General features: G+C 36.1%; 1 protein-coding gene across 2 annotated transcripts in view; it reads left to right on the top strand.

Moving 5' to 3' along the window:
- The window catches only part of LOC145677706 (major facilitator superfamily domain-containing protein 12-like), an 89,352-nt gene that overhangs the window by 25,204 nt on the left and 49,313 nt on the right, over nucleotides 1–14,835 (top strand). For both annotated transcript variants that reach the window (XM_081748119.1, XM_081748118.1), the window contains exon 2: nucleotides 9,847–10,258. In XM_081748119.1, the coding sequence (XP_081604245.1) occupies nucleotides 9,949–10,258 (310 nt within the window). In that variant the 5' untranslated portion in view covers nucleotides 9,847–9,948. The remainder of the gene's footprint in view (nucleotides 1–9,846; nucleotides 10,259–14,835) is intronic.

Raw genomic sequence — 14,835 nt, 5'->3', positions numbered from 1 at the left:
GTGTTCACGCACAAACCCAAAAGGAACACCGAAATACGCACTGAAGGTAGAATACTCCTTGGCGCAATTCAATGACACATACAAGCCAGACTAAACTCAGAACAGCAAAGCGAAGGACGTACAAGACAATCAACTGTCGACTAAAAACAGTTGCTGGGTGTATTCACCAACGCTAATACGTCACAGCAGACATAGGTACACATCCCATGCCTCTAGTGGCGCTTTCTGTATTACATAGCTGAAATCGTTATCAACTTATTCTGACTACATAGCGTCATTTTCAGATGTAGTTATTCAAACATCCTATTATGATTATTATGATTATGTTTAGTTTATTATTATTATTATTATTATTATTATTATTATTATTATTATTATTATTATTATTATTATTATTATTATTATTATTATTTGCCTTTGTGGTCGTGCCTTTCATGGTAGCAATTTCACACCAAGCTGTCATTGAGCCATACGGAACCATTAGAAAGGATGGCTTTTATTCTTTCACTTGTTTGTGGAATGACTTTCCTCGGCAAATCACAACAGATGGTGCTGAAGCTGATGTGGAGTTCTGGATGGAAGTAAGTGTTCGATTCGAAGATTTTTGTGCAAGGTAAAGCTGATGGTTAGCCATTGCCTTCAATGGGATGATCATGACTTTCTACAGTTTAACATAGGATCCGAACCACTTGTGTCTCCACCCCGGACTACTTGGTTACAAACAAGAAATATCCCTGTAAATGCCTCGATGCGTTACCTGTCATCGTGCGTGTTTACTCCACTTTCTCCTTTTGCTTATGTTATGGCGTTTAGTATCTCTTTCAACGACAGGGCTAGGCACAGGTGGGACCTACAGTTTAAAGTGGGATCCGAACCACTACTCCGGTTTTGAATCTGAGACCGTGGGTTCCAAGCAGGATTTGAAACTGCGACCACGCGCGCGAGAGCGAGCTCTCAAGCCCTGAGACTACGAGGGAGCATCACTTTCTTTGTATTCATTTCTTTGAGTAGTACCCACTTTCTTTGGCAAGTACTCTTGTCAGCATCCCGATATGCATGTGTGTTTCATTTTGTTATTCTTATTGCACAGTTGTAAACAATCAGAGCTTTCAGACTTTTTTTTCTTTTGTTTCTCATGTCGATTTATTTTCCATTTGTATGCTGTTCAAGCAGTAGTGATACATGTGCCAAATTGCTTCATTTTCCTCTTTGTCCTGGTATGTACACTGTGTGCAAGATACGAATTTCTGGAGGTATTTTCCTATATTTCGAGTACGTCATATTACCCGAAAACGGAGGGCAAGATACAAGTTTCCTACTTTCACGTTCTATCAGAATTTGAACCATGAATTAAGAGATTTCTTTTCATATGTGTCGAGTGTGGGACAACATCTTAGAAAAGAGGAGACATTGATACATTCGGGTTCTAGTTACGGTTTACCAGAAAGTGCACCAGATGTAATAGCAGAGTTTAGAACGTTAGTTTCCTATTTTTCCCCACGTGGGACGGTTTCTCAACGGCAGTAGGACATGTTAACATTTTTCCATTCGATATCAACATACACATTTGCCACATTTCAATATCGATCATGCGATCCCACTAGTCACATTCCTTTAGTTTCCCCAGTTTCTTTGTGAGTCTCCTTGGCCTCAGTTGTTGCATCCTTATTGGTATGCAACCGTACACATTATATTGCATCGGTTTGAGGGAATATTATTGGTGAATTGGCAATGACTTTCATGTTCTTGTTGTATTCCTTACATTTCCGACTCTTTGAACTCACGTTTATAGAGTATATTTCTGGTCATTTTTCGTTACGTGTTTCCACACATGTGAATCACCTTCCTTCATCTGTTACGCTCTACCGACACTCCAGATGTCTTTCTAGAGCATTTGAATACAAATTCACTACACTTAATACTCAGAACGTCACTGTTGGCCAACATCCGTACCTGGCGATTATGCAACCACACACAACGGGCATGAAGTTGTCCGCCATTTTGTATTCGTTCCAGATATCGACTTGATACAAACGAATTATTGTTACCTGGTAGAAATCCTATCAATTCATATCATTTACAGCAATTTTCATTTGGCAGATTATCCGGGAATCCCTACGTTCCTTTAGGGAATCCCTTGCGCGTGCGTGGTAGGATTGTGAAATATGCAAAATTCAATAGAGCTGGTACGACTTCTTCAGTAAATTTTTTACCCGCCCTCTTTACGATGGATAGTTTCCGAACTATTGGCGTCCGAAAGTCATTTTCCCACGCTTTCGGCACCTTGTAGATCTGAAACTATGTCCGATAGCCGAAAGTTCAAGAGAACTTTTTTTCTTGTCTCATTGGCAGGAATCACCTCCCAAGAGATGTAACACTTATTTTGCAACACCCGATATATATATATATATATATATATATATATATATATATATATATATATATATATATATATATATATATATATATATATATATATATATCAATGGCTTATTTAGGAGTGCTTCCGGGCTTCAACCCCCCGAAACAAAATCGTAAATACGCCACTGATATATATATATATATATATATATATATATATATATATATATATATATATATATATATATATATATATATATATATATATATATATATATATATATAAAATATGTGTGTGTGTGTGTTTGTTTATCTGTTAATTTCGAATATTTCAATTTTGAGCCCTTCATTCAATAGAGTATCAAAAACTATCTGAGAAAATGGTGGCATTTTTCGTGTCTCACTTACCGTTCCCGAGATATTGGTCAAAAAATTTCCGATTTCGGGAGATTTAAGTAGCCGTATCTCGGGAACCGTAAATCATAAAGAGAGATATTTTACGATTTTGTCAATTTTGAGCCCTCCATTTTGAGCATGTGTCTTCGTAAAACAACATATCGTAGAACGCTTTACCTGAACTCTTAAACAAAACATGTGGAAAAAATTTGGTACTCAAGGAAATTGTAAATGGATAAAAATGTTACAAGAATTGTTTAATGGGTATAATAATAAAATACATGAAATACTTGGTATAAAGCCTGTAGAAGTTAATAATAAGAAAATTATTTCTTTTTTAGTTCGTTCTGGCACTCCTCTTGGAGCATTCTCAACTGGTTTAAAATTAGATTAGTTTGTCTCTTTCAGCAGCAACAGAGGAGCTACAGATGTGGAGCTACAGCTTAAGGTGAGATCCAAATCACATGAGCTACCGCCAGAAATCGAACTCGGGTCTCCAGCATCTAAGACGCGTATGCTAACCATATAGCCACAAAGGTAGCTTCTGGGGACTTAGGAGTGGCAGATTGTCGAAAATGAGGGATCTTGTGGTTGTATCGCTCTCCTATACGAAGTGACGTAACTGGTAAAAAGCCAACTTTACAAACAAACAAAACAAAAATGAATTTATGTTTAAATCGTAAAAATGTCTTACAAAATAAAAATGTCTTACGTCTCAGAAACAGTTAGGAATTCCGTTTCGCCGCTTCGTGATATGATCAAGCACGTTAATATATGCCTTATCCAGCGTATCTTGAACTCATAATTCCTTCAGTTACTTCGTGTTTGGAGAGTCGATATACGCTGTATACATTTCACAGAAAATGACTACCTGTACAGTCCTTTAAGGGAAGAAAATTAAACCCTAAATGGAAAGCACATGAAATTTTAATGTTCGACATTTAAATAAACTGTTCTGCAAAATTTTAAAACTATTAAGATAAATTAAATATTTCTTCAAAGCTACAGAACCAACAGAACATCCCCTCCTTGTGTTCGCCATATATTTGTTCTTCCACGCTTTTTTGGGTGGAACTTTCGAAATTACCCTCGAAAAATCTGATATTCGTATTCCGTATATCAAGAAGATCCGAAACGCTAAGTTAGTGTTTACACCCAACAGATCTAAGGAAGGGGAAAAATGGATTTCGTTTCATTGAAAATTGCGAATAAATTAATCGCTGAGCAAAGCAAACCGATTTTTATTATGAAAATATATGTAGCAATTTCGCCAACTAAACACTTTGGCTTCATGAGAAACTACCAGATAGAAGGAATGGGAATAGGAATTAGATTTTTGTGCTTTTGGCAACCATGGCAATGTTTGCCCGTTACGTATGCTATGTACTGATTTCTGTAGTAAGCAAGAGGATTCCGTATATTTGTACAATACACTGCTGTCCGGAGAACAGATTTTTCTCAGCGTAGACTCTTTCCCGCGGAAGTTGAAACCGGAAGAGGTAGTTAATGTCTACTGCTTCCAGTTGTAATAGGGTGATTTCGAACCTTGTTTATCTGCCCCCTTTGTACACCTTGTATTACTTTACGCCTCTCCCTTCACCCCCTTCCTCAGTTGGTGGCATATAGTTTTCTAAAATTATGTTTGCACAACGCGAATTTTTTGTTGTTTGCCACAGTATTTTCATTGCGGATATATCAGATTTCAATATCGTAAAGATTAATACATACCTCACGTAACAGCTAAGGGTTGCCAGGCACTTCTATATTTCATTTCCTGTGAATAAGTGGTAAGTGCTCTCGCCTTCGTAATGAGAGAAGTCTCTTATAGTCTCGCTGCTGAAAAAGAATGTTAAGCTTCAAACATTACGAACACAGAACATCCCTAATTTCACGAAATCTTGATGAATTAACAAAATTCCATTTTCTCTTTTAACACAATTCATATTACCTCCTGTTACCTAATCTATTTTCCCGTTATGGTATGCTATTAAAGAACCAGGTTTAATATACTTAAGAAGTCGCAAGAATAGGAAAAATTACATGTAAAGTGTAAATTACATGTGTATCACCACTACACATGTTAACTTACGAACATCAAAGCTGATCTAATGTAATGTTTCTGCTAATTTTAACTTGTTCTACTCGTCTACAATATTTAATATCGTCATTATTTAGCAAAAAAGGGAATAACTGACAAATTATAAATTTCTCAGGAGAAGGCAAAATGGGTTGATTTCTGTACAACACAGTCTACTTTTGTGTCAGTTATACCGCTAGTTATCTCTGGATTGGTTGGGTTGTAGTTATAACCGTTTCGCATGATGATGGAGTCTTTTATTTCAAGTTCAAAATTTCACCAAAAAAGTCAGTTACCCCCTTTTTGCAAAATACCAACGATATCTATATAGAACACAGTGAAAAAGAGCCTGGCATTTGAGTAGGAGGTGAAATGATTAGGTGTATATAGTTTGCGGATGATGTGGCGCTTGTTTCTGAATCTGAAGAGCAAATCAATAAGATGTTTAAAAGAACTTGAGGAAGGCTTGAAGAATATGGGACGAAAATAAATGTGAGAAAGACAAAAACCAGGATGATTGGAACGAAGCAGTCCGTGTCAAATATAGGAGGGAAACGAATGGAACAGGTGACTAGTTTTCGATACCTAGGTAGTATTATTAGCAATGATATGAAGTGTGAGCGTATAGGGATAGGAATGACGAAAGAAGTCTTTAGGAGGAAGAAAAGTCTATTTTGTGGGACCTTCAATAAAGAATTGGAAAAAAAATCGTAAAATGCTTCGTGTTGAGTATCGTACTGTATGGGTCAGAAACATAGACATTAGGAAAAAATGATAAAGCTTACGAAATGTGGGTGTGGAGAAGAATTGAGAGAATTAGGTGGGTCGAACGGAAAACGAATAAGAGGCTGTTAGAAATGGTGGGGGAGAAAAGAACAATTTTAGGTATTATTAAGAAGAGGAAGAGAAACTGGTTGGGACATTGACTATAAGAAGGAACTGTGTCATGAGGGACGTGCTAGAGGATATGATGTCATGAAAGAAAGAGAGCGAGCGAAAGAAACTGCAATTAATTGATAATATCAAAGCAGAAAAATCGTACGTGAAGACAAAGAGGTTAGCGGAAGAGCGTGGAGCATGGAAACTTCTCAGATGCAGCAAGTGACCTACCAATAATGACAGAAATACCTATGATGATGATGATGATGAATATATTCTAAATCATTTATAACACTTGGATACATTTCTAATTGCGCTTTTCATAAGTAATTTGAGGAGGATGAATCCAATGGAACTGCTTTGGAACCTATCTATTTATACAGTTATAAGAAAAATGACCTCAAATTTGGCCTCTTTGAACTGGCGCTTATGACAATAGTAAAAGTACCCATGCCTGGACATATTTCTCATTGGATGGGACCCAGGTGGCTCAGTGGTAGAGCATTCACCTCTGTTGCATGGGGTCCTTGGTTCGATCCCAGCGCACGCCAAGTGAGCTTTGTGGTGGACAAACACCGTGTACGTGGGTTTTCTCGGAGTTTTCCCGTTTCCTGCCACTTTCTTCATCCCACGATTTTCATTTATTCCTCATCATCATCGTGTCCTTTAATCTCACCGCCATAATCGTGGGACGTAAAACAAAGATTTCATTTCATTTTTTCATTTCTCATTGGGCTTTTTATATCAGTTTCAGGATGCCGAACCTAATGGGACTATTTTAAAACATGTTTGTCCATGGCATCATGAGAAAAGTGGCCTCTAAGTTGAGGTCTTTGATCTCAAATCGTTTCTGATTAACGATAGTTTACTAAACTCTCCCTCGCCTGAAGCAACAGTCACTAGCAGGGTAATGAAAATTCCTAGTGCAATGCAAAGTTCAGGAAATACAAATTGTACATGTAACTTCAACTCATGTCTCACTGAAAATAAGAAATGTAGGACGTTTATTTCCTGTTTACTTGGTCAGATCTGAAAAAAGTAGCTGCATACACTAGCTTACACATTTGTTTTTCATTGGCAAGATTGTCACTAATATCTTCAGAATACATTGCAATTAATTTCTTGATTGTATCACTACCACCTAGAGTGTTTGTTCTAAGAATAGCTTCAAAAGTATCACAAGTATTTCTCATTTCTTCACACCGAGAATCCATCCATCTTAGGTATGATCTTGTGTACGATTATCTCAAAAACCAATATTTTAAATTGTTCTTTAGTTTCTTCTTAAGTGCTTCAGATGTTCCACTGCTATTACAATCAGAGTCATCAAAGAAAATCTTCCTTTTCCTTGCCATCATTTAAAAAAACTGCGTTATTCCTAATATTAGATTTTTTTAGCACTACTTAATACATTAGATCATATACGTCTTACATTCTTATCTATGGTAACTTTAAGACATTTAAAGTTGTCCATTCGGTATCAAGGGAGTTATATTTTGACTGCAGAATCTAACTTCCTTACATTTATGATTGTCTAAACTTTTCCTCCAAATATTCAAGGAAATCAATGGTTCAAACTTTACTTCAGTATTTCCATCATAAGACAAACTGCATTAATTTTGTGTTTTCTATAGCTTTCATATCTTTGGTAGTTTTCTGCTATATAAGTTACTTCATTGCCTCAATTTATTCATACTCCATTTTGTTTTAGAAAGGCTGTTAAGGGATCGTCCATCAATGTATTTTAACAATCTCCGTGAGCTTCAAAATTGCTAAGTAACAATACAAAAGTTACGAAATTCTTGTGTAATTAATGAACAAAATTTTATTCTTGTTACCAAAGGGTGTTTAAAAGATCATTCAATCTAGCTTTGCATCTAAATTTAATATTGTTTAATTTAATCTCTATTAAAATTATGAAAAAATAAAAGATAACTTTTAACACATCTCCCTCCCAAAGGTCTAAACCCCCAAGATTTGCCGGGATTGTTCCATCCCCCTTATGGATGGTCCTGATGATATATCTAGATTCAACGTTGGCTACACATTCAAACACATGCAAACTGTACGTAATATTAATTTGGAAATGCATTTGGTAAGGTTCTAAGCACACAAATGATTACCTCGGAAGCTTGAACTTACTTGAACTTAACTATGACGTTAAAAGCCGATAGCACAATAGCACAATAATAAGAAAACTGGTTGGTGTCGTCTGTATGTATTCCGTTTATAAATACACAATGGATTTGATTGTTTTAATATAGTTATCTGGCAACCGCTAACTTGTGAATGGATTTTGTATCAATCCTCACAATTTACAAGATGAGGTAAATCAACAATAACAACACCAAGGCAAACAAAACCAAAATAAAAAAAAAAAAAATGAAATGAAATCTTAAGTTTTACGTCCAATAGTTATGCCGGTTAGGCTAAAGGAGACGGTGATTATGAGAAATAAATGAAATGGTGGAATGAATAAAGTGGGATGAAACGAAAGAACCCCGAGAAAACCCACGAGCACGGTGTTTGTCCACCACAAAGTCCACACGACGCGAGCTGGTATCGAACGAGGAACTCCAAGCACCGGAGGTGACCGCTCTACCACTGAACCACCGCGCCCCCAAAACCAAAATCGAGTTGTAGCAAACAGGGTTGGCTGGTTTAAACCAGCTGATTTTTTCAAACAGCCGGGATAATAAATCGAAATGCCGTACTCTTTGGGAGGAGGATCATACAAACCCCACGAGAGGCATTTATTGAAATCAGAAGTATCTTTGGTATCTATTTATGTATAAATGGGTCAGAGCCAAAGTGGACTCAAATAATTCGTATCTTCATTCACTTTTCTTACTCATATGCAAATTAAGTCGTCGTATTTCTTTAACTTGGATAATGAAAATCTTCTTGAAATCAAAAACACATGGAACAGAGTACTTGTAGCGTCAGCTTGTTGTCAGTTAGTTGAACTGAAGTTATCAACCATTGAATTAGTCAAAATATAACGTGGGGCCGCGGTGGCTCAGTGCTAGAGCGTTCACCTCTGGTGCTTAAGGTCCCAGGTTCGATCCCAGCCACCGCCAAGTGAACTTTGTGGTAGACAAACACCGTGTGCGTGGGTTTTCTCGGGGTTCTCCCGTTTCCTCCCACTTTCTTCATTCCAACATTTCATTCATTACTCATCATCACCGTCTCCTTTAGCCTAACCGGCATAACCGTGGGACGTAAAACTCAAGGATTTCATTTCTTTTTTCTTTTTTTCAAAATATAACGTCGGCGATAATATCACTGCTACAAAACGAAAATTTTAGCGATGGAACTGTATCGATATGAACTTTGTAAATGTCACTAATAATTTCTGTCGCATATTTTGTAGGTTTTTTTTGGGGGAGGGAGGGAGGGGGTAATTTGACATACTGCCATATAATGTGTCCCTCTTAGACATAATTCCGGACGCCAAAAATTTTGTTAAAGTTCGAGACAGGTTAAAGTTCGAGACCCTAATACCGCTGTAAACAAAACGAAGATCAAAAAGTGTTCGCCAATTACTACAGTATTTTCTCACGTTTATTCTTGACGACTATCGTCACTGGGTGCACTGCTGCTACTAGTTGAATATTCAATCTGCTGTAAAATATTCCTTGTATTATTATTTTTGTTATTTGGAAATCATATGCTGCAAACCATCCTGTAACACTATTACAATTATACAATTGTGGATAATTAAACGCTCAAGGCTTATCGATAAAGCTACAGTCCCTATTGTTGCATAGGTTTAAACAGAAGTATCTCCAACGCACCACAGGTTCAGTTCAACTCTTAGAAACTAGCTTTCCTTAACCACATAATAATAGGATTCAGTCGTTCTTTCAGAAAAAAAAAATGTTCCGGGGAGGAGGCACTGCTGGTACTATTCTATTTATTATTATATTATAGACGTATTATTTTGGTCTCCTGCGGCGGGCACTCTCAGAGCTCCGGGGGGCAGTACCCCCAAAAAACATGTCTGGAAGAAGCACTGATAGGATGTCACCAAACATTGGCCTTCGCTGACGAGTTGAAAAAAAATCATTCAAGTGAATCATGAAAAGTTATTAATTTTGTTTTCTTTCTTTCTTTTTTTTTTTTTTTTTCAGATTGTGTAGCTCGAGTTTGATGAAATCCATATCTTTCGGGAAATAGCCATGGGATGAGCCTTTGTTTCTGAGAAATTTTCAGTTCTCTGAATTCCAAGCACAATGCACAATGGCCTGTCGCTAGAGGATCAGTTAATTGATACGTCGTCACGAAGATACATCCCACTATACGTATCATTTGCTTATGGTGTGGGACATATTCTTAATGACATATGCGCAGCAATATGGTTTACATATCTTCTTTTGTTCTTCGAAGTCGTACTAAAATTCGACAAATCTCTCTCAGCAGCCTTATTACTTATTGGTCAAGTAACTGATGCTTTAGTTACACCATTTATTGGAATACATTCTGATAAAACCACTGGTTGCTACTCACAGAAGTATGGTCGGAGAAAAATATGGCATCTTACAGGTAAGATTTTTAAAATTTAAATTTCTTCTTTAGTTCTCTCACAAACACTATTCTTTTTACTTTACAAGTCAAGGTAAGGTAAAAATAGGCATAAAAGAAATAACTGTCTTTGTATCAATTAAATAGATTCCTTGACAGTAAACACAATTAGGGTCTAGGTTACTTCGATTCAGTTTTTCTAAAAGTTAGAAATACTTAATTGTAATAAAATAGGAAGGTTATATTCTAAAAACAAAACTAGTAGTTTGTATTTGGAAAATTCTCTAGTATTATCAATATGACACTAAATTTATCATTAAGTATTAATGCAAGTAATTACCAGGTGTGTCCAGAAAGTAAGTTTCAATAAGGCGATAAATACAAAGAGGGTACAATGATCTTGAAATATTTATTGCCACAAACGCAGCACAGGTGACTGATGTCATAACAGTTAGCCGTCTGGGAGTAAAACAAGTGTAGTACAGGCATCTGATGTGTCCATCACTACAGAACAGGAGTTTCTAAAGTATAAGAAGACATGAAAATCGCTCTATGGAGCAAGATCCGAGCAATACGACGAGTGACAACCGATTTTCTACAGTCGTTCCACTGGAGCGAGCTTGACCACCCATTGCATAGTCCAAATCTTGATCGGAGTGATTTACTATCGTACTACTCATTGGAAATAAAGGACGAATCAGTATTCCTGTCCGAAATAGACTATGACAGTTAAAATAAAATTGGAGAAATAAGAACACCAGAAATAAGGATTCTTGCAAATTTCTTCATTGCATATATTTACATTAATTACAGTACTGTATCAACACTTCGCTGACCAACCAGTCGCAGATTGTGTTTGAAATGTGTAAACAACTTTTTCCAAAATTGGGAGCGAGCCTTTTAGAAATTGCAATCCACAGACGTTTGAATGCTATCATATCGGTATAGGTCGTACCCAATTTCATGTATTCTAGTTTGTAGTGCTCAGAATTTCTCAATTGGTATGCACTGAAGCACATTTCGAGAATTGTCTTTTCGCTTCACAAACTCAATTTTCTGGCTTAACAAATGTGCCTGGTGTAATGACTTGTAGCCAAGTCTGGTCAGAAGAGTAATTTACGTCTATCAACATATGACTTCACAAATTATAGAAAGAGCTCCTTTAAGATATTGTTTGAGTAGATATCCACATTCAAATTTTTCTTCATAACAACAGGTTCACTGATGAAACCATTTTTATCAATTGCTTGACAGATCAAGAATGTCGCTGGAAATTATTTCTGAACGCTTTACTTTGGGGTCGTCTGGGACGTTCACTCCAGGAACATCATTTCAGAACTGTCTGCAGGGGATCAGACTGGAATCACATGGAACATATGCTTTGTCATCCATGATAAGAATTTTTCACCATAGATTTCACAATATATTTTGTACAGTTTTTTGCAGACCTCTTTACCCTTGAAGCTTGATTATTTTTGCATAATGGGACAATACGCTTTGATCTTGTTACCCTATGAAGTTTTCGTTTCGTTAATTTGTATGAGTGCATGTCAGGGTTGGAAAAAATACAGTTTAAAAAAAAAGAATAAAACATGTGTTTAAAACATGAAAAAGGTGTTCAAAATGTTTTAAACATGTTTTAAAAAACACACACACAAAACATATTTTAAACATTTTGAACAGTTTAAACATGATTTTAAACATATTTCAAAATCGTGTAGTAGCGTATTTATTAAGACTTTATTGCTCTTACAACTGATTTTTTTATTTATTTTATTCTCGTTAAGACTACAGTGTGTTGGGTACAGAATATTTCAGTATACACTAGTAATTCTCAACTTATTTCATATCACAACTCCCTTTTATTACATCCTCTTGCCAGTGACTCTCGTAAGTACTTTCTTGATTGTAATAAGCTTTTTAGGTAGATTTTAAAATCTACCTGCTATAGAGGTTTCATACAATCTATCAATATACATGGCAAAACAAGTCCTCACCATTCTTGTGTATTGAGAACGGGTTGAGGGAGAATGACGAAACTTGGAAGTGGTCTGACACATCAGATGGTGCTATCAAGCATCATGGTGGACATATTTGATTGTTATTCGAAATTTCAAATGCAAAGGGAGTCATGTTACATGTTTCAAGCTAAAATTTTACCATAAATACGGCTGTGCGGTTATTTTAGCCCTAAAGCAAGTCATTTCGGAGTTACCACTACTCAGTTCTCTAGACATGCCTTTAGGGGCTAAGTTTGCGTTTCGTGGAGGTGGTTGAGATTTTTGTTGCAAAATTTGATTACTATTTCAGAACACTGATGCTAATAAAATTATTTTAAAATAATGAATTTTCGAAAAGTAATGTTTGAAGCACACTTCATGTTGTACTAACTTTAGAATATTTTCTGCAAGCATATGTAATTGGTTGTTTCTTAAGTCAATAATTTATTGAAGAAAGGTAATATTTGGGGCGTTCAGAGCACAATGGATCCAAATCCATTTTCATTAAAGTTCAGCTTTGCTCAGCAAATGAATTCTATTTCAAAACGTAATATCTTCCCAGTCAAGACTGCACAAGAAATGTAACTAAAACCATACGAAAGGGCGTGGATAGTTTCATATGACAGCCGCTAGACAGGGGCGTCAGTGGGACAGGAGGCCAACAGTCCCATCCCCACTCTGGATTTCAGATTTTGTGATCAGTAAGGCAGTTTTAGAAATCTTTTGATAAGCGAAGTCCAACAAAACAAGCTTGAGGTCCTTACACCGAATGAATACGGAGAACATACAGATGATTAAAACTGGAAAGTTGCTTAGGCCCGATTTCCAGAATTTTAAGCAGACCCGAAACTCGAAAGTAGAGCCACCTTTGGAATCCTTTCGCCAAAAAATATACAAGAGTACAATATAGGTCTATAGAGCCTTATGGCCAATGGAAATGTTATAACTGATCAAAATCCGCATTTATTCGGTGTAAGGACTTGCTGGACTTTGCTCAAGAAAAGGTTTCTAAATCTGCATTACTGCTCCCAAAATCAGGATAAGGGGCGGATGACCTCTAAACGAACGCTCCTCTCTAACGGCAATTATATAAAATTCTAGATTGCATCTGTCAGGTAATTTTTCTTTCTTTCATCTCGGATTCGTGGTTGTGAAAATATGACGTCTTCTGTCGGTGTACTCTTTTGGACACACCCTGCATTAACTTAACGTAATTATGTATCATTGACTATGGAATTCGGAGCTTGACTTGTTAATCATTCTCACACTGCAGTGTACACAATATAATGTTAATATCTTAAATTTATGAGCAAGGAGGGGGAAATTAACCCTCCTCCCCCAGTCCGTCAACGCTCTCGGCTAATGGTTGTCTATGAAACCCAAGTCCACACCCTTTCACTTGGTTTTTGTTTCATTTATTTCGTACCCTTGACTACGAAGGTACTACGTTCGCTGCAGGCCCGTAGCCAGCCTCGAAATTTAGGGGGGGCTAAATGTAAATTAGGGGGGGCACACACACATATATATAATGTCTGTCTCTGTGTGTGATGATGAATAATTTCTTATGCTCTTAAAACTAAAACTACAGCCTGAAGGAATTACTATTAAAATTTTCCTCTATAGCGTTAGCACAATTGTACCTGAAAGCTAGAATACTGTGTTTCCTTTTTATTTATTTGTTATGGCAACAAAATATTTCTTCCGTTTTCTCATCTTCAAGGAAATAAAGAAATATTAAAAAAATAATAATAATAATAATAATAATAGTTGGCCGAACGAACCAATCATTAAAATTTCCAAAGAATTAGTACAGGAAATACGTTTTTAAATTTTTGATGGACTGAAAAAATATTTGTGAAACTCGAAAACATCTAGAAAGTAATGAGATTTAATACTATCTTCAAAGAGATTCTACAGAGGAGGGCCTCAAAATCTTAAATCAATATTTTGAAATACATGTGGCCTAAACAAATATATGCATATTGGAAAAATGAAATTAACATCTTACCTGTATTACTATTTACATGTCCTTAGATACGAAACTTTACATTTCTTCAAATATTATGGGCTTTATTTTACACTTGTACTTCTAAACATTTTTTGATCAGTTTTTTATGGTGATGTTCGAAAGAAATAATGATATGTTTATGGGTTTTTGCTAGCTACAAATTTATAAATTTTATAAGATTAAGAAACACAAACACAACACGCATATATACACTCCTCGTTGGCACAGTATAGTAGAAACAAGTTGAACATTTGAACAATCACTAACAACACAATCACACTATAAGTCTCCTTGTTTTGGATGCTGCCAATCTTAGAACAATTGTGTCCAGATCGAGATTTCTGGTTATGTCATTGTTGTAACTCAACAAAACAAGATCAACACGGTGCAGTTAATGTACAACTCCTTTTGAGAAAATGCCCTAACAAAGAAGGAAGTAGTCCTACATAACGGTTGACAGGCTTCAGGGCAGAAATTTAGAAAAGAAAATATTCAAATTTACAAACGTAGGTATAATTTCTAATTGCTGTCTTTTTAGTAACTGAAAAAATACATTTTGCATAACAGCTGTGAGTTCCATTTTATCACAA

This window comes from Thermobia domestica, chromosome 2, assembly GCF_964235325.1.
Source record: "Thermobia domestica chromosome 2, izTheDome1.hap1.1, whole genome shotgun sequence".
NCBI classification, from domain to species: domain Eukaryota; kingdom Metazoa; phylum Arthropoda; class Insecta; order Zygentoma; family Lepismatidae; genus Thermobia; species Thermobia domestica.
The sequence above is the reverse complement of the archived record's forward strand: the minus strand, read 5'-3'. Positions and strand labels throughout refer to the sequence as shown.